The following is a 27,419-nucleotide window of genomic DNA, read 5'->3' on the forward strand; positions in this document are numbered from 1 at the left end:
TCAGGCTCCCTTGGCCCTGCCCATGTCATTATCGATGTTGGCGGGGCCAAGGACGCCCGAGAGTGCCACCCTGAACCACCCACCCTCCCCCAGGCTCCCGGGAGCTGACAGCCCGGCTTCTGCCATCCGCTCTGGGGAGAGCAGAAGAGACTGCCAACCTCCGTGAGATGCTTTTATAAGCACTGATGCCGGGGGCAGGGCTTGGGGGCACGGCCATGCCCCGTGGGCAGCGTGGGCAGCCCCGTCCTCAGCCTCAGTATTTATAAAAACATGACTTGGAGGGCAGAGGATGGCAGTCTTTTCTGCTCTCCCCAGAGGGGAGGGCAGAAGCCGGGCTGCCGGCTTCTGGGCTCTGGGAGCCCGGGAGAGGGGGGTGCAGCTCGGGGGTGGGGGCAGAGCACAATTTGTCTCTGGGTGCCATTTCCCCCTGATGCGCCTCTGTCTGATGGCACAGGGAACATTAAGAGATGGAAAGTCTAGGGCAGGGATCTGCAACCTGTGGCTCTCCAAATGTTCAATTGGCCATGCTGTCAGGGGCTGATGGAAATTGTAGTCCATGAACATCTGGAGAGCCACAGGTTGCAGACCCTTGGTCTAGGGCAGTGGTGGCGAACCTTTGGCACTCCAGATGTTTTGGACTACAATTCCCATCAACTTCTGACAGCATGGCCAATTGGGCTGATGGGAATTGTAGTCCAAAACATCTGGAGTGCCAAAGGTTCGCCACCACTGGTCTAGGGGGTAAACAGCCTTGTAGAGATTGCTTCCAGTGCAAAGGGTTCTGCGTTTACAGCAACAACAACAGTTAAATGGAAAATTGTTGCTGAGAAGAAACAAACTACAATAATTATGGTAGCACATTTCCAGATGTTTCTTCCACAATACATGATATTAATTATATGTGTTTTAGATGGTCCAGACATATTTTTTCGAGGAAATACTTCTGAATGTAGGGAAATAATGGCCTATATGTTTAATGTACTTTTAAAGGGGGAAAGTAGCCTTTCTTCTATTGATAATAGCTACATGCCTATAGTAGCATAAGTAGTCCTAAAACCAATGGGTCATACCCATGTATGTGCATAGGAAATAAAAATACCTCTTCAACTAGACCAGAGCTAGCAAGTATGAAAGAATGTTATTTTTCAATAATCTGGAAATGCTTAAAATGTGTCCTAGCTTGGCAGTACTTTTAATGAACTTTTAAGTACCAATGTATACATCGCTGTAGCAATGCTGAGCACAGTACACCTCTGTACAAAAGCAAAATATTGAAAATGTTACTTTTACGGGAATATGATCTCACACCTGAAAAAACTGCAAGTAATCAGTGTGATTTCTGTGTTAGAATTGTCCAAGAGCCAATTCATGCAACCAAACTGATATGGAAAGTAATTATGGGACTAACTATATATGATATTTGATTCCTCTCTTTGTGTTTAGCTCTGTCACAAGGATTTTCCATCAGATGCATGCTGCAAGCTTTCCTTGAGAAACCTGATTCCCAAATGCATGGGGTCTAATTTAGATTGGGACCATGGGGAGAAGACAGGGGCATACCTAGGCAAACTGGAGCCCTGGGCAAAACCTGAGTTTGATGCCCCCCCCCCCCAAGGGCGGCCAACCTCTCCCACGGTAACCAAACAATGATTTTTTTCCACCAGGTTGTTTCAAAGTCACCATCACATTATAGAACATTTGGGAAATTTAGGGGGTGCCTGCTGTCACGGGTGCAATTATTAAGATAGCAGCACCAAAATTTCAGAGTATCTTCATGAGACCCTACTGATGATACCACCCAGGTTTGGTGAAGTTTGGTTCAGGGGGTCTAACGTTATGGACCCTCAAAGGTGTAGCCCTCATCTCCTATTAGCTCCCATTGGAAACAATGTAGGATGGGGGCACTCCCTTTGGGAGTCCATAACTTTGGACCCCCTAAACCAAACCTCACCAAACCTGGGTGATATCATAAGGAGAGTCTTCTGAAGAATCCCTGAAATTTTGGTGCTGCTAGCCTAAAAGCTTCGCCCCCTGCAGGCCAAAAATGGAAAAAACACTGAAAATACAAAAAATCCCACAAACTAACCTACGCCCCCCCCCCCCACAAGGCTGCGCCCAGGGCAACTGCCCACTTTGCCCAATGGGAGGAACGCCTCTGGGAGAAGAGGCTAAAACCTCCCCCCATGCCAGTTTCCAAATCTGAAATAGCTCCAGGGGCCCACTATATGCCTGATTATGGAAACTTGAATGTATTCCATTATTACAAGTAGAGTCTCCAATGCAGCAAATAGCAACTCTCCAAGGCACTTTCAGGTTAGGAAAATGAACAGGGGATGGGATGTTTAAGCTGCATCACCCCATATTAGTTCATCAATTTTATATCAATTATATAGTACAGGTCTTGAATTCCCAAGATTTCATTTCACAATCTTTTCTTGGCCATAAAATCTCAGTTCTGCTGTATAATGACGGTATGGTTATTTTATCCCTCACTAGAGTACTCTAAATAGAATGCTAGCAAGATTGGCTACTTATTGTGATACAGAGCATTTGAAAATTAACTATAACAAAACGAAAATGGATACTCACATGGATGGGCCTTCTCTGAGGACAAGGACATATTGCTGGGGTGATTCCCACCCTCTCCTTCAGGGAGACAGGAACAAATTCTTCCCACTTCTGGTCTCCTTTAGTGGGAATCACACTTCCTCCGTTCAGGTAACTCTGACCAGAGTTCAACAATGTAACTAGAACTAACAGTCTGGTGTAAAAACTAGAATAGCATATCAGGGACAAGAAGCAGAAAACTGAAAGAATAGAGATGATGACTTTTGGAAGGCCAATATGTCCTCCTGTCCTCAGAGGAGAAGGACCATTCACATTAAGTATCCAATGGTTCATTCTCCCTCTGAAGAAGGGCACCTTGCTTGGGACCTTCTAGAGCAGTGTCCCTCTTTGTGGGGTAGGTCAATGTCTTCAGAGGAATGTGTATATGCACAGAAGACTACTCAATGAACAACAATTATAAGTAAGTGTTCTTCATCTTTGTGATCTGTCTGTGCATCTTAGCAAGCCTCAATATACCAAAGTGCTAGCATTTAATGCAATGAAAATGTAAAAAAATACTACAAAAATGGAAATATGAAAATATCAGATTACATTCCATAATGAAGTTAGAAGGAGATACGTTTGGATTAACTTCCTAAAAAGATCTCCTTCATCAACAATTTGAATTGGCTGTCTGAGGAAGGGATGAAGTTCCCCGAAAGCGTGGAGTCTAACCATGGACCATATTCATATTTATGCCAATTTGTGCACGTATGGAATTTCTTTGAATGAAATAATTATTGCCAAATGTACTTGATGAACCACCTGTTAGAGCACAACCAAAGATGAAATGACTCTTTAACTTCATAGCTTGTTCCAGTTATTGCCTACCCACTTGAGAACATTATTACTGACTGGCGACTATTGATCACTGTTTTGGATCTAGAATACAACCAACCTCTTAATTGAGGATACTGGGACAATAATTGAAGATTTCTGGCAACTTTGGAAAGATCTCCAGGGGATTCCTGGAGATTCCAGGAGAACTGGACAAAGCATTTCGTGTTACCTATATGTTATTTTTATTGCTGAAAGAGAGGTATTAATTGTATGAAAGCCTGTGGGTATGACTGTGGTGTGTGAATGTATGATATTTTCACTTCATTAAATGCTAGCACTTTGGTATATTGAGGCTTGCTAAGCAGGGTGTACTTTTTCAAATATTCAGATTTTTTACCGCCGCTAGCACTTTTGTTGAGTGGTCTGTCTGTGCATCCCCACATTAGGAGAATAGCAAGCTAAATTTGGTTTAGAGGTGGGGTGCGGCTTGCTATTTAAATAATATTGTAACACTGCTCTTCTTATAACAGCTTCCGGTTGCGAATCAACGTTCATGGCATAGTGTTCACGAACATCAGTTGAGAGAACCGCATTGCTGGCCTATATATGTCAGATATGCTCATGTGACCCCTTAGCGCTGCAGAAACTGATTGCGCCCTAGTGTGCTCTGATCTTAAATGCACAGTCCACTTTGGTTAACAAGTACGCCTCTCTAAGGTCAATTCCCCTTGCTGAATCGACCTAGGTTAGCCCTGGGCCCATGAAAGTATTGACCTAGGTTGATTTCACAGTCACTCCCCACAGCAGCTGAAGTCATCGTGCTGGAGCCGTGCTCAGAGGGAGGGATCACCTCGGTACTTCTCCTCTTCGTTCCCAATTGGTTGTTGTTTTTTGGCAGGAACATGACCGTGCGTTCCTTTTTTTGTTTTGTTTTTAACGTAACGGCTACATAGCCACGACATCACAAAGCAGTGTGCGGAAGGAGGCTTGATTTGCGTAGATAGGTTGCTATCAGCATTGTGTAAATGTGCACCATTTGTAACTGCACGGGCCGCGCTTTGTATAGCATGTAGTTGTAAGGAAAAAAAATTAAGGCGCTTTACTTTCCCGAGTTCTGAGTCTCCTTGTTTCCATGGCGCATGCCCAAAACATTCTGTATTTGCATGATTCGCCAGAGAATGGGAGAATCATGGTGAGGAAGATTCCCCACTTTACCAGCTTCAACCTGAGTTCAACCTAGGTTGGCAGAAAAAACTGTACCTCCCTGGTGGAGTCAGAAATTAAACTTTAAGAAGGGGGAGAGCTGGAATGGACCTGAGTTGAACTCAGCAGATGTGGGGAGTTCCTAGAGTGAACCCATGTCGATTCTGCAAGTGGGGAATCGACTTAATTCCCCTCGTGATACAGTGCAACATCTGACCTTTTTGCACTTCCTACAATGGAGGGACTTCATGCAGAGTCTCACATGTGATACCACCAGTGTGGTTGATGCCTTAGAGCCCAATGATTTCTGAATCTGGATAGCATGTTGGAACCTGTTGGTTTTGCAGTGAGCAAGAGGCTCAATACTAACATAAGGGAAGGAATGCCCTGTTTACTGTTGAATCCAGGGAGGCCCCAACGAAGTAAATCGCCTGGACTGGGTTCAGTATCAATTTCTCTCTGTTCACCATGAGCCCCAGATCCTGCGGGATTGTCAAGGTAAAAGACCTTGCAGCTCCTCTGGTGATCTCACTACCAGGAGCCACTACCATCAAGGTAGGGGAAACCGCACAGCCCCATGAGTTTAGGTGAGAAACCCACATGCATTTCATGAAGGTCCTAGGCACGGTTGCCAGACAAAATGGGAGTACAGTATATTCATAACTAGTATTCCCACTTTTAATTTACAAAGTTATTTCCTGCATCATTCATTAATGGCAATATGAAAATACATGTCCTTCAAATAAGAACCACAAACCAATCACCTTCAGAACTTCTGATCTTCAAATGCTTGTTCGGGGTGCACAGATCTAATATCAGCCTCTTCCCCTTTCCTTTCTTAGCTACAACATATTATCTAGAATATAATCCTTCATTAAAATGTTGTACGGGAACCTCTCGAATAATTCCTTTAATGAGCAAAGACACTTCCTCTCGAAAGTAAAGGGAAGCTGGGGAGGATGAGAACTTTGACTCTGAGAATGACAGCAAGGATGCAAATTCCAATACATAACCAGTATTATTCACAGAGTGCAAGCAACTGCACTAATACTTTCCCACGCATCAAAAAATCTGGACAATCTGTCCAAAAACATTGGACTTTCACCTTCATATAGTCAGGAAGTCGGCTTTCGCTTGCCCCTATTTTCCTCTCTTTTGGGGAGGAGGTGAATTTCCCAGACTGGGAAGACTGGTTATAATAAGACCTACTATCCCTGCACTAGGAGGGAGCATTGTAGGGGGGTCTTGGTTGATGGTCTTATTGATTGTGCCGTGGAAAGAACCTGGAGTTGAATGAGGCATGTTGTGTAATTAATCCCCAAGGATTTAGCTGCCGTATTAGGCCTTTTCTGCATGGTACCTAGAATGTTTCCAGAATGTTTTCGGTGCCCCCCTGTACCACAACATTTGTCCACACTCATTTCCTCCAAATGTTTCACAGCAGCCATGAAGATTAAAAAACATTTTTGCTTATTTGTTAAATCAATGTTTTATTGATTAATTGCTTTGATGCTCTGTAGCTAATCAATGCTTTATTGATTCAGCCAAACAGCAGAACTACCCCACTCACACACACGAAATGATGAAAATAAAGAGGAAGTGAGGTGAGTGAAGTGGAAAAAAATGGCAGCAAGGTAGAAGTTGGGGGATGGCACAGAGATGTGGAAAATGTTTTCAAAAACAATGAAGGAAAAGTGTTTCGGAGATGTTTCCAAAATCAAAGGGGGAGGGAAACAATGCAGAACTCCACAGAGGAAATATTTTATTTCCAGTATGAAAATGTCATAATTTACTTGTGCGGAAAAGGCCTTAATCTTTTTTATTTTATGAAGCACATCATTTGTACTACTATGGAACAGGTTCTTCCCATCAAAAGGCAAAGCCTCAGTTCTCATTTTGGTATCATAATAAGTTTTGGCAGCCCACTTCTCTGGTACAATATAATTTTTCCAACTTCCTTGTTGAGGATTGGCTTGAAGCTGGCTTCTCTTAGACTGACACAGACATGCTGTTGAAAACCGTAGCCATAGGAAGTGATACAGAGCTTGACGTTTTTGCATATAAAACTCCCAAAACAGAGTTGTCCAACTCTTGTACCAGCTCCTCAAAGGATTGTTTTAGAACCTTGACCAACCTAATCAGCTGTTTGGAATATATCCTTAAGTCAGCATCTGTCAAGCCTCCCATTGTGTCTTCTGGAGGTGCTTCCCAGCCGAAGATAATTCCACATCAGAATCTGACCTCAGATCTGTCTGGCAATGAACGCTATCAGTAGGAGTATCTGACAAATAGTGTCTCTTCCTTCCAGCATGGTAACATACTCTCATAGGTGTAAGATAAGTAGACTGATGAATGAGATTATTCTCTCGTGGAAGCTCTGCCACTGTGATCATGCAAATGGTGGTGAGCGCGATCCCTACAAGAATCCTTCCTAGAGGATGATCTGATCGGGAAGCAATTGTGTAGTTCTTACAGATCCGACTGAGAGTAGGATCGGTTTGTTCATTAAACAATGGGAGGTCTCTGGTGTTGTGGGGCAGGGCAGAAACCCTGAGCCAGGAATGGCAGTGCAGAACAACCACTCCTGCCACACACTTGTCTGTGATGTCGACCACAAAGCAAGTGGTGTTAAGCTTCTGGCATTCTACATTAATCTCCTCAGCTTGAAGCCTCTTAACTAAGGGCTTCATGTCCTCCAGAAAGTCACTAATATGCTGTGACAATTTGTCCCATACAAAGACATGATACCTGTCCATTATGGCCATGTAGTTGGAGACACAAAGGTCCAATGCACTGTTGGAATATAATTTGCTTCTCAATATATCTACTTTTCTTCCCTCTTTATCACTTAGGGAAAAATTGTCAGCAATTGGCATTGGCAGTGATAGATCAGCTTGGTGGTTGAACCCCTTTGCCGTGGAAGGAATTTTCGCCTTTCCCATCCTGGGCTCAAGGCCTCAATCCAGTGGCAGCAGTGACTTGCGCTGCCTTGACAACAGAGAGTCCAATAGATGCCAAGTAAGACTTTGGCCTCAATCTATCATCATCGATGACGTCATTGCACAACACCCTGGCAATAAAGACTGATGTCGAGTAGAGGGGGTCCCCACACAATTTTTTTCAGGGAGCCATCCCAATAAGATTTCTTCTCACTCTCAGCTGGCTTAGATTTAAGCATTTTCTTGGATGTATTTACTAACAGGGGTTAGTAAATGTTACATGTTACTGAATAAAACTCAGGAAATACTGAACACAGTATCATCTGGATTGGCAATTTTAAAAAAGGGGCGAGACCACACTGAGAAATTCTAGATTAAATGTCTAGTGTAAAACTAGCACATTTTTTCAAAACCTGCATTTAATCCATTCAGCCTGTAATAATGTAGTTAATGTAGTACCTCTTTGTGATTTCCATCTTGATCCCCACTTGATACAAAGCTCCTTTCCATATTCTTCTCCATACCAAACCAAAAGCTCAGAATGAAGGGAGATTATTTTACATGCTCTGTAGAAGATTTTTCCATGATACTGGAATGCAACAAGGTTTTGTTCTTCCTCATTCCTGGCACAGTTAACATACCTGCAAATCATAAGTTGAGACAACTATAAACACTGTATGAAGACTATACTTTTGATTTTTCTTATTGCAAGATCAGCATTCTGCCATAATATTTAAAATTTCAAGTGTTCCCATCAAAGTAAAATGTTTATACCTCATCTTTCCATAATAAGCACAAAGTCAGGAAGGATCAAAGACTAATTGTTTGGTGTGTGACCCAGTATCATCCAAAGGCGAAATAGCCACAGGATCAGTTACTAAGTCATCCAGTGACAGGATGGCTGGAGAGTCAGAGCCAGGGTCAGTTTGCATTTAAAGAAAATGTAACACCAACATCGGTAAACCATAAAACAAAAGCAGCATTAATACAGCAACAGAAAATATTGGCGAAAAAGTCAGTAATATCACGGAAGAATATAGTCTTAAGTTCTTAACCAGTCAACTGACAGTTAGTTGATTAAATGCTATTCAAGAGTTCTGGAGAAAGTATTCTTAAAACAGAGCAGCACCACAAAATCTCCATCTACGTCAGCATCAACCTTCTTTATGAACGTAGGAATACTTAAGAACTGCTTTCTGAGGGTTGAAAAGTATGCTTCATTTAATTGCCCCACTGTTAACTCCAATCAAACATGCAAGTTTGTTTACCAGAGGCATACTCAGAAACAGCAATCCTACTTTCAAGCTATCTTCCACTCCAAAAGAAGCTTTTTATCTCTTAGCCAAAGATATCTTGACCGTGTGCTGCTAGCAAGAACACTTTCTTAAAGCTAAGCAAATGGGATTCAGAAAGAAAAGGAATGTTACCGAAAGTCTCTCTTGAGCTTTTTTTTCCCAACTGAAAATATATTATACCTATAATGGCAATAGAGGATCCATGTGGAAGTGTTCCCCATGCTTTCTAGCCCTCAGCCCTGCAATTACTGCTAATTCTACCTAAGTGTTTATCTGTACTCCTTTCTGTACAAATATCGTTTATTCAAAATGCCTTCTAAATGCCTTATTTGCCATCTCTACTGAATTAGTTAAATATGGGTTTTATGATATGCTGAGTTGGGAAAGAGTTTCAGTACTACTATAATGATGTTACAAGATCACAAATTAAAAATTTCTTCAGTGGCCAAATAATCTCAAGTATATCCAGATAGGGTTGCTCTAAATATTAGTTGTTTGATGTATGGAATTGGTTATCTAATATACCGGGTTCGGTGAGTCCCCTTGTGAAAGTATTGGTTGAAATTTGCCTGTTTTATATTCTTGTTGTAGGTCTGTAAGGGCTAGACCAAACCCACCTACCCCTGTCCTCACTATGCACCAAATGCAACAGGATGGTTAGACATTGTTCTAGCAAATTGAAATAAAAAGTCCTAGTCAAAGAGGGGGGATTGTTAAGGGATTTTACTATCTTGAAACCAGGCTTTTTGTTGGATTATTAAACTTAATATTTAGCAGAGAGCGGAATAAGAGACCATGAGACAGTTGCTGTTTTTGTATAAAAGAGTTTACTGACTAAAAGGAAGGGTTTACATGGGGGAAAAAAGGATAACTTTCTATCCTAGCACTAACTTGGTTACATTGTTTAGGACCATTTGATCCCACATGGTGCCTATCTAGCAAGGCAGAGATTCAACTCTTGTGGTGATCTCAACATTGTGGCACCATGCTAGAGAGTGGTTCTCATGGTGTGAGTGAGACAAAGAAACATACTTAACTTTATAACCTCTGTCAACGTGACTTGTCTCACACAGGCAATGCCAGGGTTAGCTGAACAATAGCTTAATGATCAATGAACTGGCCATAAAACTCTGACCTCAGTAACTAATTAGCATGCACACAGTTAACCCCTTCATGTCTGAATTGTGACAGACACTTGCAAATCCCAACACTTTTTTTCTCTTTTTGGATTTTCCTCCTTGGTTCTCCTTTCCAAATAAAGCAGATTATTTGCCTTTGCAAATAAACTGCTGTGAGCTCAAGTAGGCCTTGAAGTTGCCCTCTGGTTTGGTTATTACAAACATTTTAGAGCCTAACCGGTACCATCCATAAAGTCTAAACATCCAGGAGACACTGGTGTCAGGGATTAATCTTGAGGGTGACCCAGCTGGGACACACCTTACCCCTGTTAAGACTGAGCAGGGGGCTCAGCCATAATTCATTTGTCATGGGTACTCCCCACACCACATTCTCTTTAGATGTGTGGATAATGTATATTTTGATTGGTATTTGTTATTTCTCCTAAGGACTCAAAACTAATGGATCCCTTTGCTCGGCACTACATGCCAATAGTCACAAATACTTTGCTCATGCCTTGGTATGCAAACAGAATCCATTCCTAATTATTATACATTTTCAGTGTACTATATTTCTTCGGCTGTATTTGCTATGCATGTCTCTTTCTAGTTTGCTTCATGGTGCAGTAATTAAGTGTCCCATGTCAGTTGTCTCTCCTTGCAAATCTAGATATAGGGTCACTCACTCCAATGAATCAATCAGTCAGTCTTTATTATGACCATAGACCAGCACAATGTAGATAAAATACAAACAATTAAAAAGATAAGATATATTGAAACAATAAATATATATCTAAAAGAATCTTCTGGAAAAGAATCTTCTGGAAAAAATGGGAACCCAAGCCCAAACCAGAGTGGGGCACAGGCGATGACGGTGCCGCTCTGCCCCCTCTAAAGGGTTTTCCCGCAGCAAGTTTTTTTAAAAAAAGAATCCCCTGGAGAGTCCCTCATAAGGGATAGCAGAGATATGCCACAGAAAACATGGTGTATTTCTGAGCCAGGCCAGCCCCACCAGTGCATGGATGTTAGGCAGGCAGTGGAACCCGAATAAAGTGGGGTCCACCCCCAGGTCCTCCCCCAGAATGCCTCACTATGCCAACTCAGTGGTCAGGAGCCAGCAGATTTGCCCCTCCACCAAGGTAAGTGCCCCAGGAGGGGAGTTTTTGCTGGTGTAGGCCTGTGCTGCCTCCGTAGGGGGATTTCCCCCCCCCCTACCCCAGATTGGACTGATAGGAACATTTAAAAATGGGATAAGAATGTAAACATTAAAAGAAAACTAAAAAAGGAGATAGGCATAAGGGAAGAATGAAATTAACATATAGTAAATTATAACTACCAAATCACAATACATTTTAATAAGACAACCATAATATTCACTGTCTGATTTATAGCACAGACCATCCTATGACATATTTCAAGTGCTGCTATACAAAATTTTACAACACTTGTCTATATCCAGACAGGTATCTGTCAGAGAAAATTGTCCTGGGTGACCTGGAAATCTATGTAGCAGTTCTGAAATAAAACTAGTACTCCATCCAGGAGCAGCAGTGGCGTAGGAGGTTAAGAGCTCATGTATCTAATCTGGAGGAACCGGGTTTGATTCCCAGCTCTGCCACCTGAGTTGAGGAGGCTTATCTGGGGAAATCAGATTAGCCTGGGCACTCCAGCACACGCCAGCTGGGTGACCTTGGGCTTAGTCACAGCTTCCCGGAGCTCTCTCAGCCCCACCTACCTCACAGGGTGTTTGCTGTGAGGGGGGAAGGGCAAGGAGACTGTAAGTCCCTTTGAGTCTCCTGCAGGAGAGAAAGAGGGGATATAAATCCAAACTCTTCTTCTTCTCTTCTTCAGGCATGAATGGTTTAGGGAAACCGGCAGCATTTGTAGCCCTATTTCCCAGAAATTCCCTAACATCAAACAAAATAATTTTATTTAATCAATTTGATTATTCTCTGTTTTGATTTAAAGTTGTATAATCTGATTGGCTGCATGCTTACCTTAGAAAGGCATTTAGTCAATGAAATTTATAGGTAAATATGATTAGGACTGTAATATAATTAGTTTAAAAGAGTCTTTTCTAGTTTACAAATAATGTTTTGCTTTTTGCCTTCCCAACAGCATGAAGACATTTGATTCAAAACTCTTTTCCTCTTTTAAGTTGACCAAGCATCTTTACCTCATCCAATTAGAGACTGTTTCCTCCTTTCCATCAACGTAAACATAGGAGTTTTTCCCCTTTGTAATCTGCAATTAAAAATAGACATGAAACTCACATATCAATACACTATCTCATTCCCAGTGAAGAAAACACAAACACAGTATTATTTCAATGACAGATCCAATTTGACTTTCCAGTTTCTGGAGATATCCACTATTACTTTGTCTAGCTTCATAAAACCAAATATTAGAGTTTGCTTTCCATGAAGAACACTGCATTAGTATCTCATTCACAGAAACTAACTATGAGAGTCCTCAAAGTACTGTTATGAACTTTCAGATGCATGACCCAAGACAAAAACAAACTGGATACTGAGTAGCATCCACACATTGTTGGATATTGTGCTGTCTTCGAAATAGAGCAATTATTTGAACTAGCCTCACCTGTTCACACAGCATAATCCAGTTGCAAATGACTGATATAGAGTAACAATAGCATACAACCCAACAACAAAGAAGTGAACAAGAAGAAACAGTAGATGAAGCTAGTAATACTGTTTTTAGAGTTCAGTACTAAAATAAATAGTTAACCACAACACTACAGTATTTACTCAAATGCTGCACAAATGTAAGTATGAATGCAACCAATGAAAAGTTACCAGGGTATGGCTTCCTATTGCATAGGGTTATTCAGTCCTAACTTACTGCACAAAATACTTATTTATATCCTTACCTCAGAATTACATTTTTGTCAAGCAAGAAGAGGCAAAGCCATTAGGTTAGAATACAATGAAATTACACTCATCCACAGAGGTCCCCAGTGTAGGTGCCTAGCACTACCTACTGACGCCTTTTCTGGTACCCATTGAGACAGAAATCCTAAAACTTGCCAAGGCTCAAGAGTCCCACCTGGAACGCCTGATTACATTACAATGCAGATATTCAGGTCCATCCTACGTTGGATCATCCTAGCAGACTTAATACCTTTTGGACAAAAAAAGAGCCAGTTTCGACCAGATCAGGTGCTTGATAGAGGTGGGAATATGGCTCTGATTGGTCAAAATAGTCTCTGACATCAGATATGGGGATTTGCATGGAAGTGAAGAAAATCTGTTTGCCAGTCTTGGAAGGGAGGCTGGTTTAGATGCACCCCATTCAGCATAAATAGCTGTACATTTTGGATTTTCCCTTGTCTTCAGTTTTCAGTAGAAAATGCCTCCACAGGAAGTGGGGAGGGGTTAAGGACTCCTTCCACTTCTTGTTACGCAGGAACTCTGCACAAGCTCTAAGGAACCAGCTATACTATAGGTAATATGTTTAGCTCACTTAAATTGTATTGTTTTTCATTTAAATCTATTTGTTCATGCTTTTTGTTTTTCCCTGTACTTTTCTTTTACCCTTTTCCACCCCACATTGAGTCAAATCACTCTTTCCCTTTAATTTTTTTAAAGGCATTTTTTGGTTTCACTTAGTACAATCTATGTCTAGAGAATCTCAGGAAGTCCTGAGTGGTGGCGGTGGGTCAGCAGAGCACTTTCTAGGGAATCCTTGGTCTAAGGGAATTTCCCAGTGAGGAAAGGGATCACTTTTTTCCCTTTTTATCATAGCACTCACTAAATGTTTTTACAAAGTGGACAAGGGAAGCTGGGACTTTTGTACAGGAGGGTTTCTGACTGGCCATTGGAGTTTAGATTGGCTGTAGATTTTTTTAAAGAGCTGCTTCAGCAGCAGCTGCCACCTCAGCATAGGGATCTCCACTGTGTGACTGAAGGTAAGCTCTGTGTACTCAACAAAACATTTCAAAATTATATATTCATTTAAAAAGCAACTCTGATAAACAGAGCTTCGAAATGAAATTTCAAAAAGTTACTTTAGGGTTATCCATGACCTCACTCCCTAATATTAGGTTGCTGGCATTGCCTCCTATGGTAGCTATTTTGTGGTTGTGCCCACCACCCTGTTCCGCATTCTAAAGCTGCCCACTGGCTCAAAAAGGTTACAAATCCCTGCAATAGTCCAAAAAATGCTACAAAACCCAGCAACCATCCCCACAAGTAAATAAAACGACGAAGAATGCTTCTTCAAATTTTATAGGCTTTGTGGGATCACCAATAAAGGGATGGAGTCCACGGGGCTAATTTAGAAGCAGGAAAGAGATGTATTGTTGAAAGCTTTCACGGCTGGAATCAACTGACTGATGTCAATTTTCCAGGTCCTGTGAGGTGGCTAAAACATATACCCCACCACACAATCACTCCACACTGTGCCACGGGGAGAAATACATCTTACTCCAAGATGCTTCTGAAGATGCCAGCCATAGATGCGAGCAAAATGTTAGAAGCAAAAACTACCAGATCACCACTATATAGCCCAGAAAACCCACAACAGCCAGAAAAGAGACGGCGTAATTTTCAGTCAGAGGAACACAACAGTCATATGCATTTTTGGCAAAGAAAAATTAGTTTTATAAGAGAGGTAGAACAAAAAAAGTTATAACATAGAAGCACTGTAAGTAAACAATACCAGCCAAGAATAGCCACTGTTGGCTGCTTCCTCTTCTTCCGTCATTTCCCCTTCATATGGCCCAAAGTGAGTTCCTGCAAGGAGAACTTCTCCTTCATTCCAGACTCCTAAACCAGCGTTGGGGATACCAGAAGGGCCAATTCTCAAACCTGGGGGTAAAGTGAGAGCGGCTCTCTTTTCCAGTCCTATTTCTGCTGCTGCATCTTTGATAAAAACTGGAGGACCATGAACTGAACACTCATCAGTAAAAAATATCAAGCAATACTCACAATCTAGGAAGCAAAAAGACAGAATTAAGTACTGACATGATTTTTTAGTATTTCTTTAATTTTCACATTTATAAATTTGCAACAATAATGATGATGAAAAGTGGTATATAGTTAAAGGCTGCTATCTGTGAAATTTGCTCTACTTCGCATAATACACTGCCATTCTCAGAAATAAGTTGATAGAATAAAAAGGAAATTTGAGCTGGCCACAAACTTCCATTCGGTCATCTTAGTGATCACAGGGCAATAAGGAATAGGTGAACTGTGGCTCCTGTGTCAAAAGTTAATGTTTACAGTCTTCTGGCACCAAGAGGCAAGGAATTACTCCCAGATGGAAATCCATCAACTTTTTGGAAGCTGTAGAACTCTTAAACTATCAGCTTTTTCCAAAAGACAACCACGTGATTAGAGATCAGTGCACAGAGGAAGGAGAAAAAAACCTTTAAAACGAGATAAATTAATATCCCTAGGAGTCCTTGAAGTACCACAATAACTTGCCAAAGTATACCTCCAAGTGACTGGGCAGGCAACAGTGAGCAGATTAGAATCTCACAATAACAATTTAGTTAGAGGGGCTGACTTTCTTTCTACCACAAAGAAATTCATGGTAAATCCAATTTTCCTTTCTCATCCAGTGCAGAAATGGAGTGTATCAGAGCAGTCAATTAACGGGAGATCAGTAGATGTCTTGTCCTCTTTAGATCATTTAGCTAACCAAAGATGTTCTGGTAGAAATTTCCTAGTCAATTTATTACAGATATTCAGACCATTCCCTTTACCTAATATTACAAGTTGGGCAACACAAGTTTGAAGGAACACAAATCTTTGCTTTGAAAAAAAAATCCATAGCTACTAGGGAAATTCTCTTGCTCTTTTAGACAACTTGGGATCAACATCTTCAGTTATAGGCCTGGCGGAATTGATTTATATCCCACAGGCCCCTGATGTCCTTCGGGAGTGAATTTCACCTGATAGGGGCCAGAGCCTAGAAGGCCCTGGCTCTGGTGGGACTCTGCCAAATGTCCCTGGGGCCAGGGGCCAGTAGATTACTATCAGAGGATCAGAGGGTCTTCTCTAGATTATATGGGGAGATGCAGTCCTGAAAATATGATGATCCCAGACTGCTCACAGCCTTAAATCACATTCACAGTTACCACCAACCAAGACAGCCAAATGGCTACTGTATGCCCTGAACACATCCCCACCAAAAGCGTGTATACAATAATATAACTCCACACTGTAATGGAAAGAAACATATTTTACCATGACATGACTCTGAAGATGCCAGCTGTAGATCGGGTGAAATACTAGGAGCTAAAACGACCCGATCTAAAACGTGGCCACACAGCTCAGAAAACCCATAGCTACTGATAGTAACTATACTGCTATAACTAGAGGCTAAAGAGAAAAGCGAGGTTGCTTGAGAGGAATGACCCTTCATTTCCATCCCTGGAATGAGCTTACAGTTCAGGATAACTTATCAGCTTGCCCATCCTCCAGTCTTTCTAGCAGTAGCTGTTTCTGTGTGGAACTGTCTTCCAACTACAACCTCCATTGGTGAACGGTATTGCCCACTGTCCTGGAACATGGGGTAGGTTGGTACCTCATTGGAAAACAGTGCTTTGAAGAATCACAGATCACATGTCAAAGAGCCACATGAGATGTGAGTGTGTTCTTAAAGAAATTTAAATGCAACTTATTGCAATTCAGTAGAACTAAAATCAGGCAGCCGAATGGCATTCTATGATGCATAGTAACAATCCAGGACCAATGTGTATGACACAGTTCAGTAGGGTCAGGGAATAGGCCATCTGAGAATACCCTTCCCAATCCTGTAAATTTGCTACAACTCAGATACAGGCATATTTATTAAAATATTTTATGTAGTCTTAAAACGCAAATATAAAACATATTTATTCAGGGTTATAAATTACAGGATATTCTCAGAGGAGCAGCAGTGGCGTAGTGATTAAGAGCAGGTGTACTCTAATCTGGAGGAACCGGGTTTGAGTCCCCGCTCTGCCACCTGAGCTGTGGAAGCTTATCTGGGGAATTCAGATTACCTTGTACACCCCAACACACGCCAGCTGGGTGACCTTGAGCTAGTCACAGTTCTTCAGAGCTCTTTCAGCCCCACCTACCTCTCAGTGTATTTGTTGTGAGAGGGGAAGGGAAAGGATTTTGTAAGCCCCTTTCAGTCTCCTATAGGAGAGAAAGGGATAAATCCAACTCTTCTTCTACAGAGAAATCTGAAAAATAAGCCACAGTGTTTATAACATGTGGACATTTGACGCTGCCATATTTAGGGAAGCCAGCCTCCAGGTGAGAACTGGGGACCGCCTGGAATTACAGCTCATCTCCAGAATACAGAGATCAGTTCTCCTGGAGAAAATGACTGCTTTGGAGGGCATTACACCCCACGGAGATCCCTGTCCTTTTCAGGTTCCATCCTCAAATCTCCAGGAATTTCCTAACCTGAATGTGGCAAGACTACCCCCCTCCCAATCCCCTGCCAGTGGCCAGGAAGACCTGGTAACCCTACTTATACTGACCACTGGTCGATAATTGCCTATTTTGACTGGCAGGCTTTCCAGGTTCTTGGGCAGAAATCTTTCGAATCACCTGCAACCCTGTTCCCTTGAAGTAGAAATGTCAAGTTCTGATCCTAGGATCTTCTGCATGGAAAGCAAATGTTCTACCACTGAGCCATAGTCCCTCCCTAAACAAACACTGTTTATAAATATTTTTCAATAGGTCATTAATGTAGAAACATAGGACATTAATCTAGAAAATGGTGATTAAAATGACTATATTACTTACATAAGAAATCATCATCATTTGGTTCATTTATTTCCATATATGTTTTATTCTCTCTCTTCCGTAAACTGTATGTGCTACCTGGTTTGTTCTGCCCTCTTTTCTCAGGGTCTCTTTTCTCAGAGTCAATTTTCCTTGGTAAATCTGAAGATGAGTATACAGCTTAGTTATTGTAATGCACAAACTCAAGGAAAACACATGGACTACATACAAAACAGAGAGCTGAACAGACTTCTAGAAATGTAATATATTTTACTTCAGGACTGATCCAGAAGTATTATCCAGAAATACATACCATGGAAATGACAGTGAAATTTAGATAACTTAGGATACAATAGCTGAACTGACAAAGAGTTTTAGAAAGAAAAGTACAAATAAGAACATTACAGTGCCAAATAGGACACTGAACACAGAGGAATTCCCCAACTGCCACTAATTTAGTCAAATATAGATCGTTTCCCCACTTACCTGCTGCTGCATGCTACTCTCCCCAAGTAGCGCGGGGTCCCCCAGCAGTCCCCACTACAGGGGCAGCGACAACGCAGCTGCCCCGATGCTGCTGCTGTCGTGCCCCCTCAGTGCGAGTTATTCCTGGTGCTCCTCGAAACTGCACCTTTTGATGACTGCGCGGGGTCGTGGGGAAGCCCGGGAGCGCGCCAGAAATGACGCAAGCTGGGAGTAGCGCGCAGCAACCTTTGGTCGAGGTAAGTGGGAAAACGACCATAGTTAACAGTCAAAAGAGACAAAATGTCCGTGTCAAGAGGGAAGTCTAGTTCTGAGGAACTCAAAGAGTTCTGAGAATAAAACAGGGGTCAAGAAAACCACACAGATTGCCTTAAGTTCCTTAGAGAATGTGTAGGATAAAAATGCTGCTGGGAGGAAGGGCAAAATAAAAATATTATAAATTAAAAAATAAATTTTGCCTTGCACAGAGCATTGTAGGATCAGAAAGAGTTTAAGTCCTAATCTTATAAGCACTGTTTAAATTTCAGCATGCATTGTTTTAACACCAGCTGTAAAGACACTGAAGTTCTAAAGAGAGTTTTTCTTCATATTATAGATTTAATGGCTGAATTAATGGCTAAATGTCTTTGAAGGTAAAATTTACCAGCCTTGGATTCTGTTGCATGGTCAGCAGTGTGAACAGACATGTCTGCACATATATTTTTGTGAGTTTTGTTGACATCTTGATTTAGGGAGACAAGTTCCTTACTGAATTTCTCCATGTTTATCTGTTTATTCTGTAACAAAAATTGCCTTTGTTATATCTCAACATATCAATTCAAATTAAAACTGGAATAAAACATTGATGAGGAATTAATAAATACACATATTTACGAAAAGTAGACTTGTAGATCAGATATATTCCATGGAATGGGGATGTATTCAGGAGCAGCAGTGGCGTAGGAGGTTAAGAGCTCATGTATCTAATCTGGAGGAACCGGGTTTGATTCCCTGCTCTGCCGCCTGAGCTGTGGAGGCTTATCTGGGGAATTCAGATTAGCCTGTACACTCCCACACACGCCAGCTGGGTGACCTTGGGCTAGTCACAGCTTCTTGGAGCTCTCTCATCCCCACCCACCTCACAGGGTGTTTGTTGTGAGGGGGGAAGGGCAAGGAGATTGTAAGCCCCTTTGAGTCTCCTACAGGAGAGAAAGGGGGGATATAAATCCAAACTCTTCTTCTTCTTCTTCATGTTTATTTTGACAAATTAAATTTGGGATAATTGTAATATTTAAAATACCTGCTGGTTTATTTGGTATAGCTACAAGATTGCCTCTGCCCTTATCTAATCCTTAATTTTTTCTGAAGAATCTATTTTACTATCTTAAAATGCTTGGCTGTAATATACAGGGTATACATGGAATAAATATGAACATGTGCATATGAGCATTATTGTTAATAACCAGAGATGCTCATTAATTTCACAGAATTAAAAAATTCATCCTCCTCCAAAGCACTGCTATAATACACTTTAGGCTGCATTCCTACATTTCCCCATCTGTTGCTTGTATGTATGAATAAAAGTAGCTTCATCAACAGCAGTATCAATGAATCCATTCTAAACTTTTAAAATAAATTCATATGAGGTTCCTTTCTCAACAAGAGTTCAATTTTAACAAAATAATTAGATGCAAATCTTTTATTCCCAACCATTCCTCATTAAACAGTTCTGTTTTCAGCAAAATTAAAGAGCATTCAGCAGTGTAAACTGTAAAAGCACTTCCTAGCCTCTGAAATGACAGAGAAGAAAGAAACCAGAAAGCATCATAAGAAAATATATCACTCTCTAATAGCAGAAAGTCTCATTGCACCTTAAAGACTAACTAATAAACTGTTGTAAAAATGTTCATAGATTTGAGGTCACACTGAGATGCCTGGTTATCCATAGTTTAGTCTCTGAAACATTTGAGTCTCCAATTGTCTCATAGTTTATGTAATAACCAAAAAATTCCACTAAAAGCTAATGATTCTAAATTATTAGTCCCATCAAATATAAACTTAGGGCAAAAATTGTACACTCTGCCATTGTCAGTATTTTTTTTACATATCAGAGAAAAGTTTCTCAAAATAAACACAAAGCTTATTAGATTCTATGCCAATACATGCAATCAGAATTCTTAAATAATATTACAAATCTCTGGGGGAAATGTTCAATTAAGTCTTACTTGGTTGTGGTTCTGTTTTTTCTTCTTTGCTTCATTCACGCTATTTGGGATACATGATGTTCTAAAAGATTTCACTGGGGACAAAATGTAAGCAAATTGTTAATAAAATAAACACATTACTTATTGAGAATATAGACACAGAATAATTGGAAAGAGACCACAAGGGCCATCAACTCCAACTCCCTGCCATGCAGAAATATACCATCAAAGCATCCTTGACAGATGGCCATCCAGCCTCTGTTTAAAAACCTCCAAAGGAGACTCCACCTTTCCGCATGGGCCAATAACAGCGCCCTAGGGACGGCAAAAACGCCGTCCCTAAGGAGCTGTTCGCATGGGGGGCACAGCTGCATCGCAGCAGCGCTGCCCTCGCTCCCCCCCAAGTGGTGCGAAGCCGCTGTTTCCCAACCTTGCTCCCCAAGCGAGGTTTTCTGGAAACAGCAGCTGGAAGGCACCATCCCCCCCTTTCCTGAACGACTTACCTTCCCTGCGACCTTCCGGTGTGTCACCCAGGCATGTCTCCAGAGCTGTTGCGCAGGGCAGGGGGGCATGTCCCCTGGCCTGGGCGACACGCCGGAAGGTCGCAGGGAAGGTACGTTGTTCGGGCAATGGTGTAGCACTGTCTTCCCTGCCCCTACCGGGACCGTTCATGTGAACGGTCCCGCGGGGGGGAAGTGTGCGTCAGCGTTGTATACGCCGACGCACCCCCGAGCGTGGCCGTGTGGAAACGGCCTCAGAGACAGTGTATTTCACTGTCAAACAGCCCTTGCTGTCAGGAAGTTCTTCCTAATGTTTAGGTGGAATCACCTATGATAATCAAAGAAAAAAGCAAAAATGTATTCAAATCAGATCTTCACTCATATTTTGGTTAATGTCAATCAAACATATCTACAAAGATGCAGTTGTATTATTCTAAGTCTAAATTAAAATACAACATCTGTTTCTATGAGGGCTAAATTGCATGCTACATGTTGTGAATGCATGCAACAAAGTACCATTTCAACTTCTAAGCAAACACACTTGTAAGTAGCAGTTTCCACCAGGATAGTAGAGAGAAGGACATTTAATACTTCTACCACCTATCACTTCCCTCCAAATTTGTTTCCCAAATGAGGCTACAGAATGAATGTGTTCCACCAAGAAAAAGATGCTTCATAGAAATGTATTCACTGTAAATTCAAATTATTTGTGATTGAATTGTTAGTTAGGTCTCCTTCAGTTGATGGAGTTATTAAAAACAGAATAATCAAAGTCTTTTCTCTTGAGCAAGATGGGTGTAACTGTACAGCAGCAAAATAAAACAGAAATCCATGATATCTCGAAGATCAACAAAATCTATTCCATCATAAGTTTTCTGATAAAGTAAGTACTGACTCATGAAAGCTTATGCAGGAATAATTTTTGTAATCTGGCTGTTGTGGGTTTCTGGGCTGTGGGCAGTGGCGGAGCCTATAAGGGGGCGGGGATGTGCTCTGCCCCCTTCCCCCTCGCTCCTCCCTTCTTGCCTGGCTCCACCCACCCAGGCCTGTTTTGCAGCCAGCAGAAAGTAGTTTTCAGCAGGCAGAAAAAAGTAAGAGGGGGTGGGGGCTGCGAGGGGTGGGGGAGCGGAGTGCGGGAGCGCCCGGCCCAGATGCTGTTTTCTTCCCCTATGCCCCTGGCTGTGTGGCCATGGTCTGGTAGTTTTTGCTCCTAACATTTCACCCACATTTATGACTGGCATCTTCAGAAGCATGTCACAGTAAGATGTGTTTCTCTCCATGACACAGCATAGACTGATTGTGTGGTTGCATACACTCTTGCCGTAAAAGCCTTTGACAATATAGGTGCCACTCCACTCCTATTTTATTTTCCTTTTCAATGGTATTTATAAAATTTCCTCATTTTCTTCTGTATGTCTACTAATATCTTTACTACTACTGTATCACAGAAATGCATGCATTTGTAAATGTTGGATTACCTAGATGGAAAAGGTGATAGAAGACATAGACGGAAATATGGATTTTACAAATTAAGCTTTTGTTGGAATGAGAGCCACATATTAATACTAACCTCTCTCCTCAAAAAAACTCATTGTAATTCATTTTAGTTTAATGTAAACTTCCAGCTTTGATTTTCATGTGAAAGATTAATTTCATTAAAAATAATTCAACACAATTATATCTATGTGCAATCATTCGACAATAGGATATCCATGCAGACTTCTAGTGGTTATCCAAAAGAAAATATGGTAAACCAAGCTGGATGAGTAGGACACTCCTGTCCAGTGGATTTGCATCCTCAGAAAATGGAAAGTGTTTTTTTAAACAACAACAACAACAAACCTTGCTGATTGTGGGTGGATGGACAACGGGTGAGGAGAAAAGAGGAAGTGACAGCTGTTTTTCTTGAAGTAGGATTTGTAAGGGTGGAAACAGGATAAGAAAAAGTGTTGCATAATTTATGTTTAAGTTTCCATTGCTACCTATGGCCTAAGTAGACGTTTAATGTAGAGTAAAACAGATTACACTGTAATCATTCTGCAAAACAAACAGAGTGTATTCAAACTCAACTAAATGACTGAGAGATACAGAATAACAATATCTATGAGGAGTTTATAAATAGCAGTATCTTTCAAGGGAGGCTTTCAGACAATCATTCTCTATGTCTCATTATACTAAAGAAACAGTAGAATGGTAATTTACCTAAAGGTTTTGGTGTCCACTCCTCATCTGACTCAGAAGAATCATTCCCTGCAGACTTTCGGGACTGTCGCACATAGTACATAAATGCTGGCTTAGGAGCAGAAAGACCTAATAAAATGGACCCATCATTAGGGATTGTCTTGTAATTTCTGAATCTCCCCTACTGAAAAAAATGCTTCCACAAAGTTGTCCTGACTGAGGGCTATACAAAGATACTGCTGTCGTGAAGGACAACCAGACATTTGTGTGTCACCATCTCTACCCAGTTTGAGAAACTTCAGGTCTATGATGGTATGCATCTCTAGCCTCAAGAACCTTTTGCTAGGTGAAATATAAATCTCCCTGATCTTTTAAGCATAACAGAACCAACAGCTGAACAAGAGTTTTGGGAGATAAGTCTAGTCACCATAATAGCAGATGGCAAAATTAGCTTAACAAGTCTTTTATAAAAATGGGTTTTTAAAAAATATAGATTTTATCAATTCTTCTCAACATTCTATGAAATTGATCACTACTGCCATTATACTGATTTAGAGATGAAGTTGAATGATGGCTAAGAAGGGAATTCATGTTTGGGTAGGAATCTGACAGCTATATAAAATATGATCAATTCCAACATTCTGTTTACAAGGCCATATTCTTCTCACTAAACCCTCCCTCCCTTTCCTGAGTTTGGTCTCCAGATTCTACCTAGCAATAAACATCCTGCATTTTTAATGTACTTATAAACATGATTAATATATTCCAAATGGTATAATCCACGTAGGTAAGAACTATAGAAATAAAAGGGATTGGCAAGTTTGTTTCAACATGTGGTACTAGCCTAACTATATAAATAGTTAATTGCAGTACAATAATACTGTCAAATGTTAACAAACGTAAATGAACCTTTTACAAGATCATTCTTCCATGAATAAATGTTAAAAGGTTTTAGTTATGTTCAACTGCTTTTGCAATTTGGTGGTTTTGATTATGTCATTGTCTTAATTTTAATCTTCCTCGCTGCTTTCATTTCCAGTAATTCGTCTCACCTAGTTTAGTCATAAAGTCATAGTTCTCTTTCATGTTTTTGTATCGGATTTTTTCCCAGTCTCCCATTTCAGCCCATTGCTCTTTGGGGAAGTAGATGGACAGCTGTTTAAAAGCATCTTCAGTCTAACATGAGGGAAGGAAGAAGGAACAGACATCATGCATTTTGTGGCTAAAGAGTGTGCTAAAAAATGCAAGTGAGCTTTAAGCAGTTGATCAGTATACCATTGTTTTTAAAGCACAGATTAAAATGTGCAATTAACAGAGTTGACAACAAAGACTTGAAAGTTACTATACAGATTGAAGAACTACACCAGCTCCTGTGCTATTGAACAAGTTTTGACAAAAAAGAAACTCTGGCCCCTTCCGCACACCCAAAATAATGCGTTTTCAAACCACTTTCACAACTGTTTGCAAGTGGATTTTGCTATTCCGCACAGCTTCAAAGAGCACTGAAAGCAGTTTGAAAGTGCATTATTTTGCATGTGCGAAATGAGCCTCTGACAGCTTTCCCTTCAAGTCTGCATCCCAAATTAATGAATACTTTCTATTTTTTGATAGAATATGAAAAGTACAGCTTATTTTAGTAATATGCACTAAAGCAGAATATCCAGTTGAAAACAGAGTGATTTTTAAGGAGGTTGTTTATTTTTAAGTCATTTTTCCTCTGGCATGTTACTGTAACAAAGAATTTAAAATACGCACTTGCTTCAATTTCAACAAATAGCTAGTTAAAAACAAATAAAAAACCAGCTAATTGCATTTATCCATACTATCTGGGACTTAATTACACAAGAAATAACTGTCAATAGAAGTTATCACCACATTGAGGATTTGCGGGTGGTGTCAAAGGGGGGGCAATACATATACAAAGAAATGTAGTTGACCCCTTCTAGTTCAGTTGGCAGACCAGAGGAGGATCAGCAGAAGTGCTCCAGCCCAAAGAGCAATCAGAGTTTGAGAACCTTATACCACTTGGCTCCACTTCTTTTTGCCACAGTACTAAATAAACCATGGGCAAATCTACCATCTGCCCAAATCCTAAGTGGTCAAACCCCAAATCCTATTCCTGAAGTCAGGATTGTCAGGTTTGTGGGATTTTTCCCCACAAAAGCTACGTGTTAACAGTACAGTTTCAAGAGTCACATCTTCTAATCTAAACCCATTGAATAAGGGTTGCCAACCTTCAGGTGGTAAATAAATGCACATATTGCACTAGAATTGCTCTCTGTACAAAAGTACCATGTAGTCTTAAATTTGTATATCATTAAACAATTGATATTGACTCAATGTCTTTTCAATATCTATTTCCATTCAGACATTAATGCAACATGTGGTTGTGCATAAATGCTTGTTTTCTCATCAAATCAACAACGTTCACAAAAAGTTGGCTTTTGCCAGTATCACATTAACTCTATGGCCCTTTCCACACACGCAAAATAATGCGTTTTCAAACCACTTTCACAACTGTTTGCAAGTGGATTTTGCTATTCCGCACAGCTTCAAAGAGCACTGAAAGCAGTTTGAAAGTGCATTATTCTGTATGTGCGGAATGAGCCATAATATGCTTACGCAACAGATTACATCCTGCCAAAAAGTCTGGCTTTCACTTTGTAGCAATGCAGCGTTGCAATTTGAAACATACAAAACAGTATTTTGTGAGTACCAAGTCATACTGTTTTAAACAATGTCTTTTAAAAGTACAAGATGGTATTTTGCCCACAGGACATTATTTATTGTGGAAGCACAGAGTTCAGGTGAAATTGGGAAAAGCCAACTTGTTATTATACTTATTTGATGAGAAAAATAGTATTTATGCATGACCACGTGTTATACTATTGTCTTAATGGAAATAAGATATTGAAAAGACGTTGGGTCAATACTGTTTTAACGCTATACAAATTTAAGAATTCATGGTACATTAGTACAAAGAAGAATTTTGATGCAGTGTACTAATTTTATTTACTTATAGGTGCACTTCTCCACCCCAGATATAGCTATGGTAACCTCCAGGTGCTGGCTAGAAATCTCCTGCTATTGCAACTGACCTCAAGGCAACAAGGATCAGTTCAACATGGACCACTTTGGAAAGTAGACTCTCTATGGTCTCATATGACATTATACCTCCCATTCCCAAACCCGTCCTCAGTCCTAATCTCCAGGAATTTTGATATTGTAGCCCCTTTCTCAACATAACTCTCCCCTGAAAGGAGGACATAAATCGCTGCTGAAGAAAGGGATCATGTGCTAGATCCGCCTGTGAAACAAAATTAAATTCATGCTAGAAGTGGTCTGGCTTGCCATGGGGAGAGTAGAAAGTGAAAGTGGGGCTCGAGGAAATAAGCCCATACAAGAAAACGTGCAGTGACGCATGTTTGCCCCCATCCCGTAGCAGATGCACCCTAATAAGAAGACACCCTAATAAGAAGAATGTGTTTAGGGCCACACTTTAATTTTTTTTCTCTTCTTCTCAGATTCTCATGCAAATGATGATGAAGAAGAAGAGTTTGGATTTATATCCCCCCTTTCTCTCCTGCAGGAGACTCAAAGGGGCTGACAATCTCCTTGCCCTTCCCCCCTCACAACAAACACCCTGTGAGGTAGGTGGGGCTGAGAGACCTCCGAGAAGCTGTGACTAGCCCAAGGTCACCCAGCTGGCGTGTGTGGGAGTGTACAGGCTAATCTGAATTCCCCAGATAAGCCTCCACAGCTCAGGCGGCAGAGCGGGGAATCAAACCCAGTTTCTCCAGATTAGATACACAAGCTCTTAACCTCCTACGCCACTGCTGCTCACTATTTCATATCTATTTCATATGATCCTACATCTTACCCATCACCCCCTTCCCCTCACCTTGGGTTTCTGTCCCTTTTTATTTGTCTGTGTTTTGTCCCTTTCTGTGGAGTTCTTATCTCCTGAGCTGCCCCTTCTGGGACCTGACACCATCCCGCCTGCCTCAGTGTTTTTTGTGAGAAGCGAGTGAGAAGACGAGGCCTCACTAGCTCCATCCTTTAATGACTTCTCTCTCTGGCCCCTTGGATCACTGGTCGCCATTTTTCCCTCCGTTCCTTGACACTCATGTTCAGTTCCCACACGCCCTTGGGCTTCAGTTTTGTCTGACATCTCTCCTTTCAGCTCTTGGGTGTTTTCCTTCAACCCTTGGGCCTCTCTCTCAGTGGACATTCTCCCCACACCCTTGGGTTTCAATCACGCTTCTCCTCAGTCCCTAAACACCAGCCCCAGTTCAGTCACCTATGCTAAATCCCTCAGCCACCATCCATCTCCTCTAACCCAAGTTGGAAATTCTCCCTTTTTTGACTTGGGACCGCTCTGCCCT

At 41.2% G+C, this 27,419-nt stretch overlaps 1 protein-coding gene across 1 annotated transcript; it reads right to left on the reverse strand.

Annotated features, from left to right (window-relative positions):
• On the reverse strand, window positions 1-27,265 carry LOC125435510 (histone-lysine N-methyltransferase PRDM7-like). Its single transcript, XM_048501705.1, has 10 exons — window positions 26,936-27,265; window positions 24,087-24,210; window positions 23,056-23,163; window positions 20,857-20,901; window positions 17,709-17,849; window positions 14,620-14,891; window positions 12,116-12,183; window positions 7,989-8,170; window positions 4,648-4,651; window positions 1-352 (listed from the first exon to the last, which is right to left on the reverse strand). Exons 1-10 carry the CDS (start codon window positions 27,263-27,265, stop codon window positions 1-3), a joined length of 1,626 nt encoding a protein of 541 aa, XP_048357662.1.
• Between the last annotated feature and the right edge of the window lie 154 nt (window positions 27,266-27,419).

The sequence above is a fragment of the Sphaerodactylus townsendi genome, linkage group LG06, assembly GCF_021028975.2.
Source record: "Sphaerodactylus townsendi isolate TG3544 linkage group LG06, MPM_Stown_v2.3, whole genome shotgun sequence".
Classification (NCBI taxonomy): domain Eukaryota; kingdom Metazoa; phylum Chordata; class Lepidosauria; order Squamata; family Sphaerodactylidae; genus Sphaerodactylus; species Sphaerodactylus townsendi.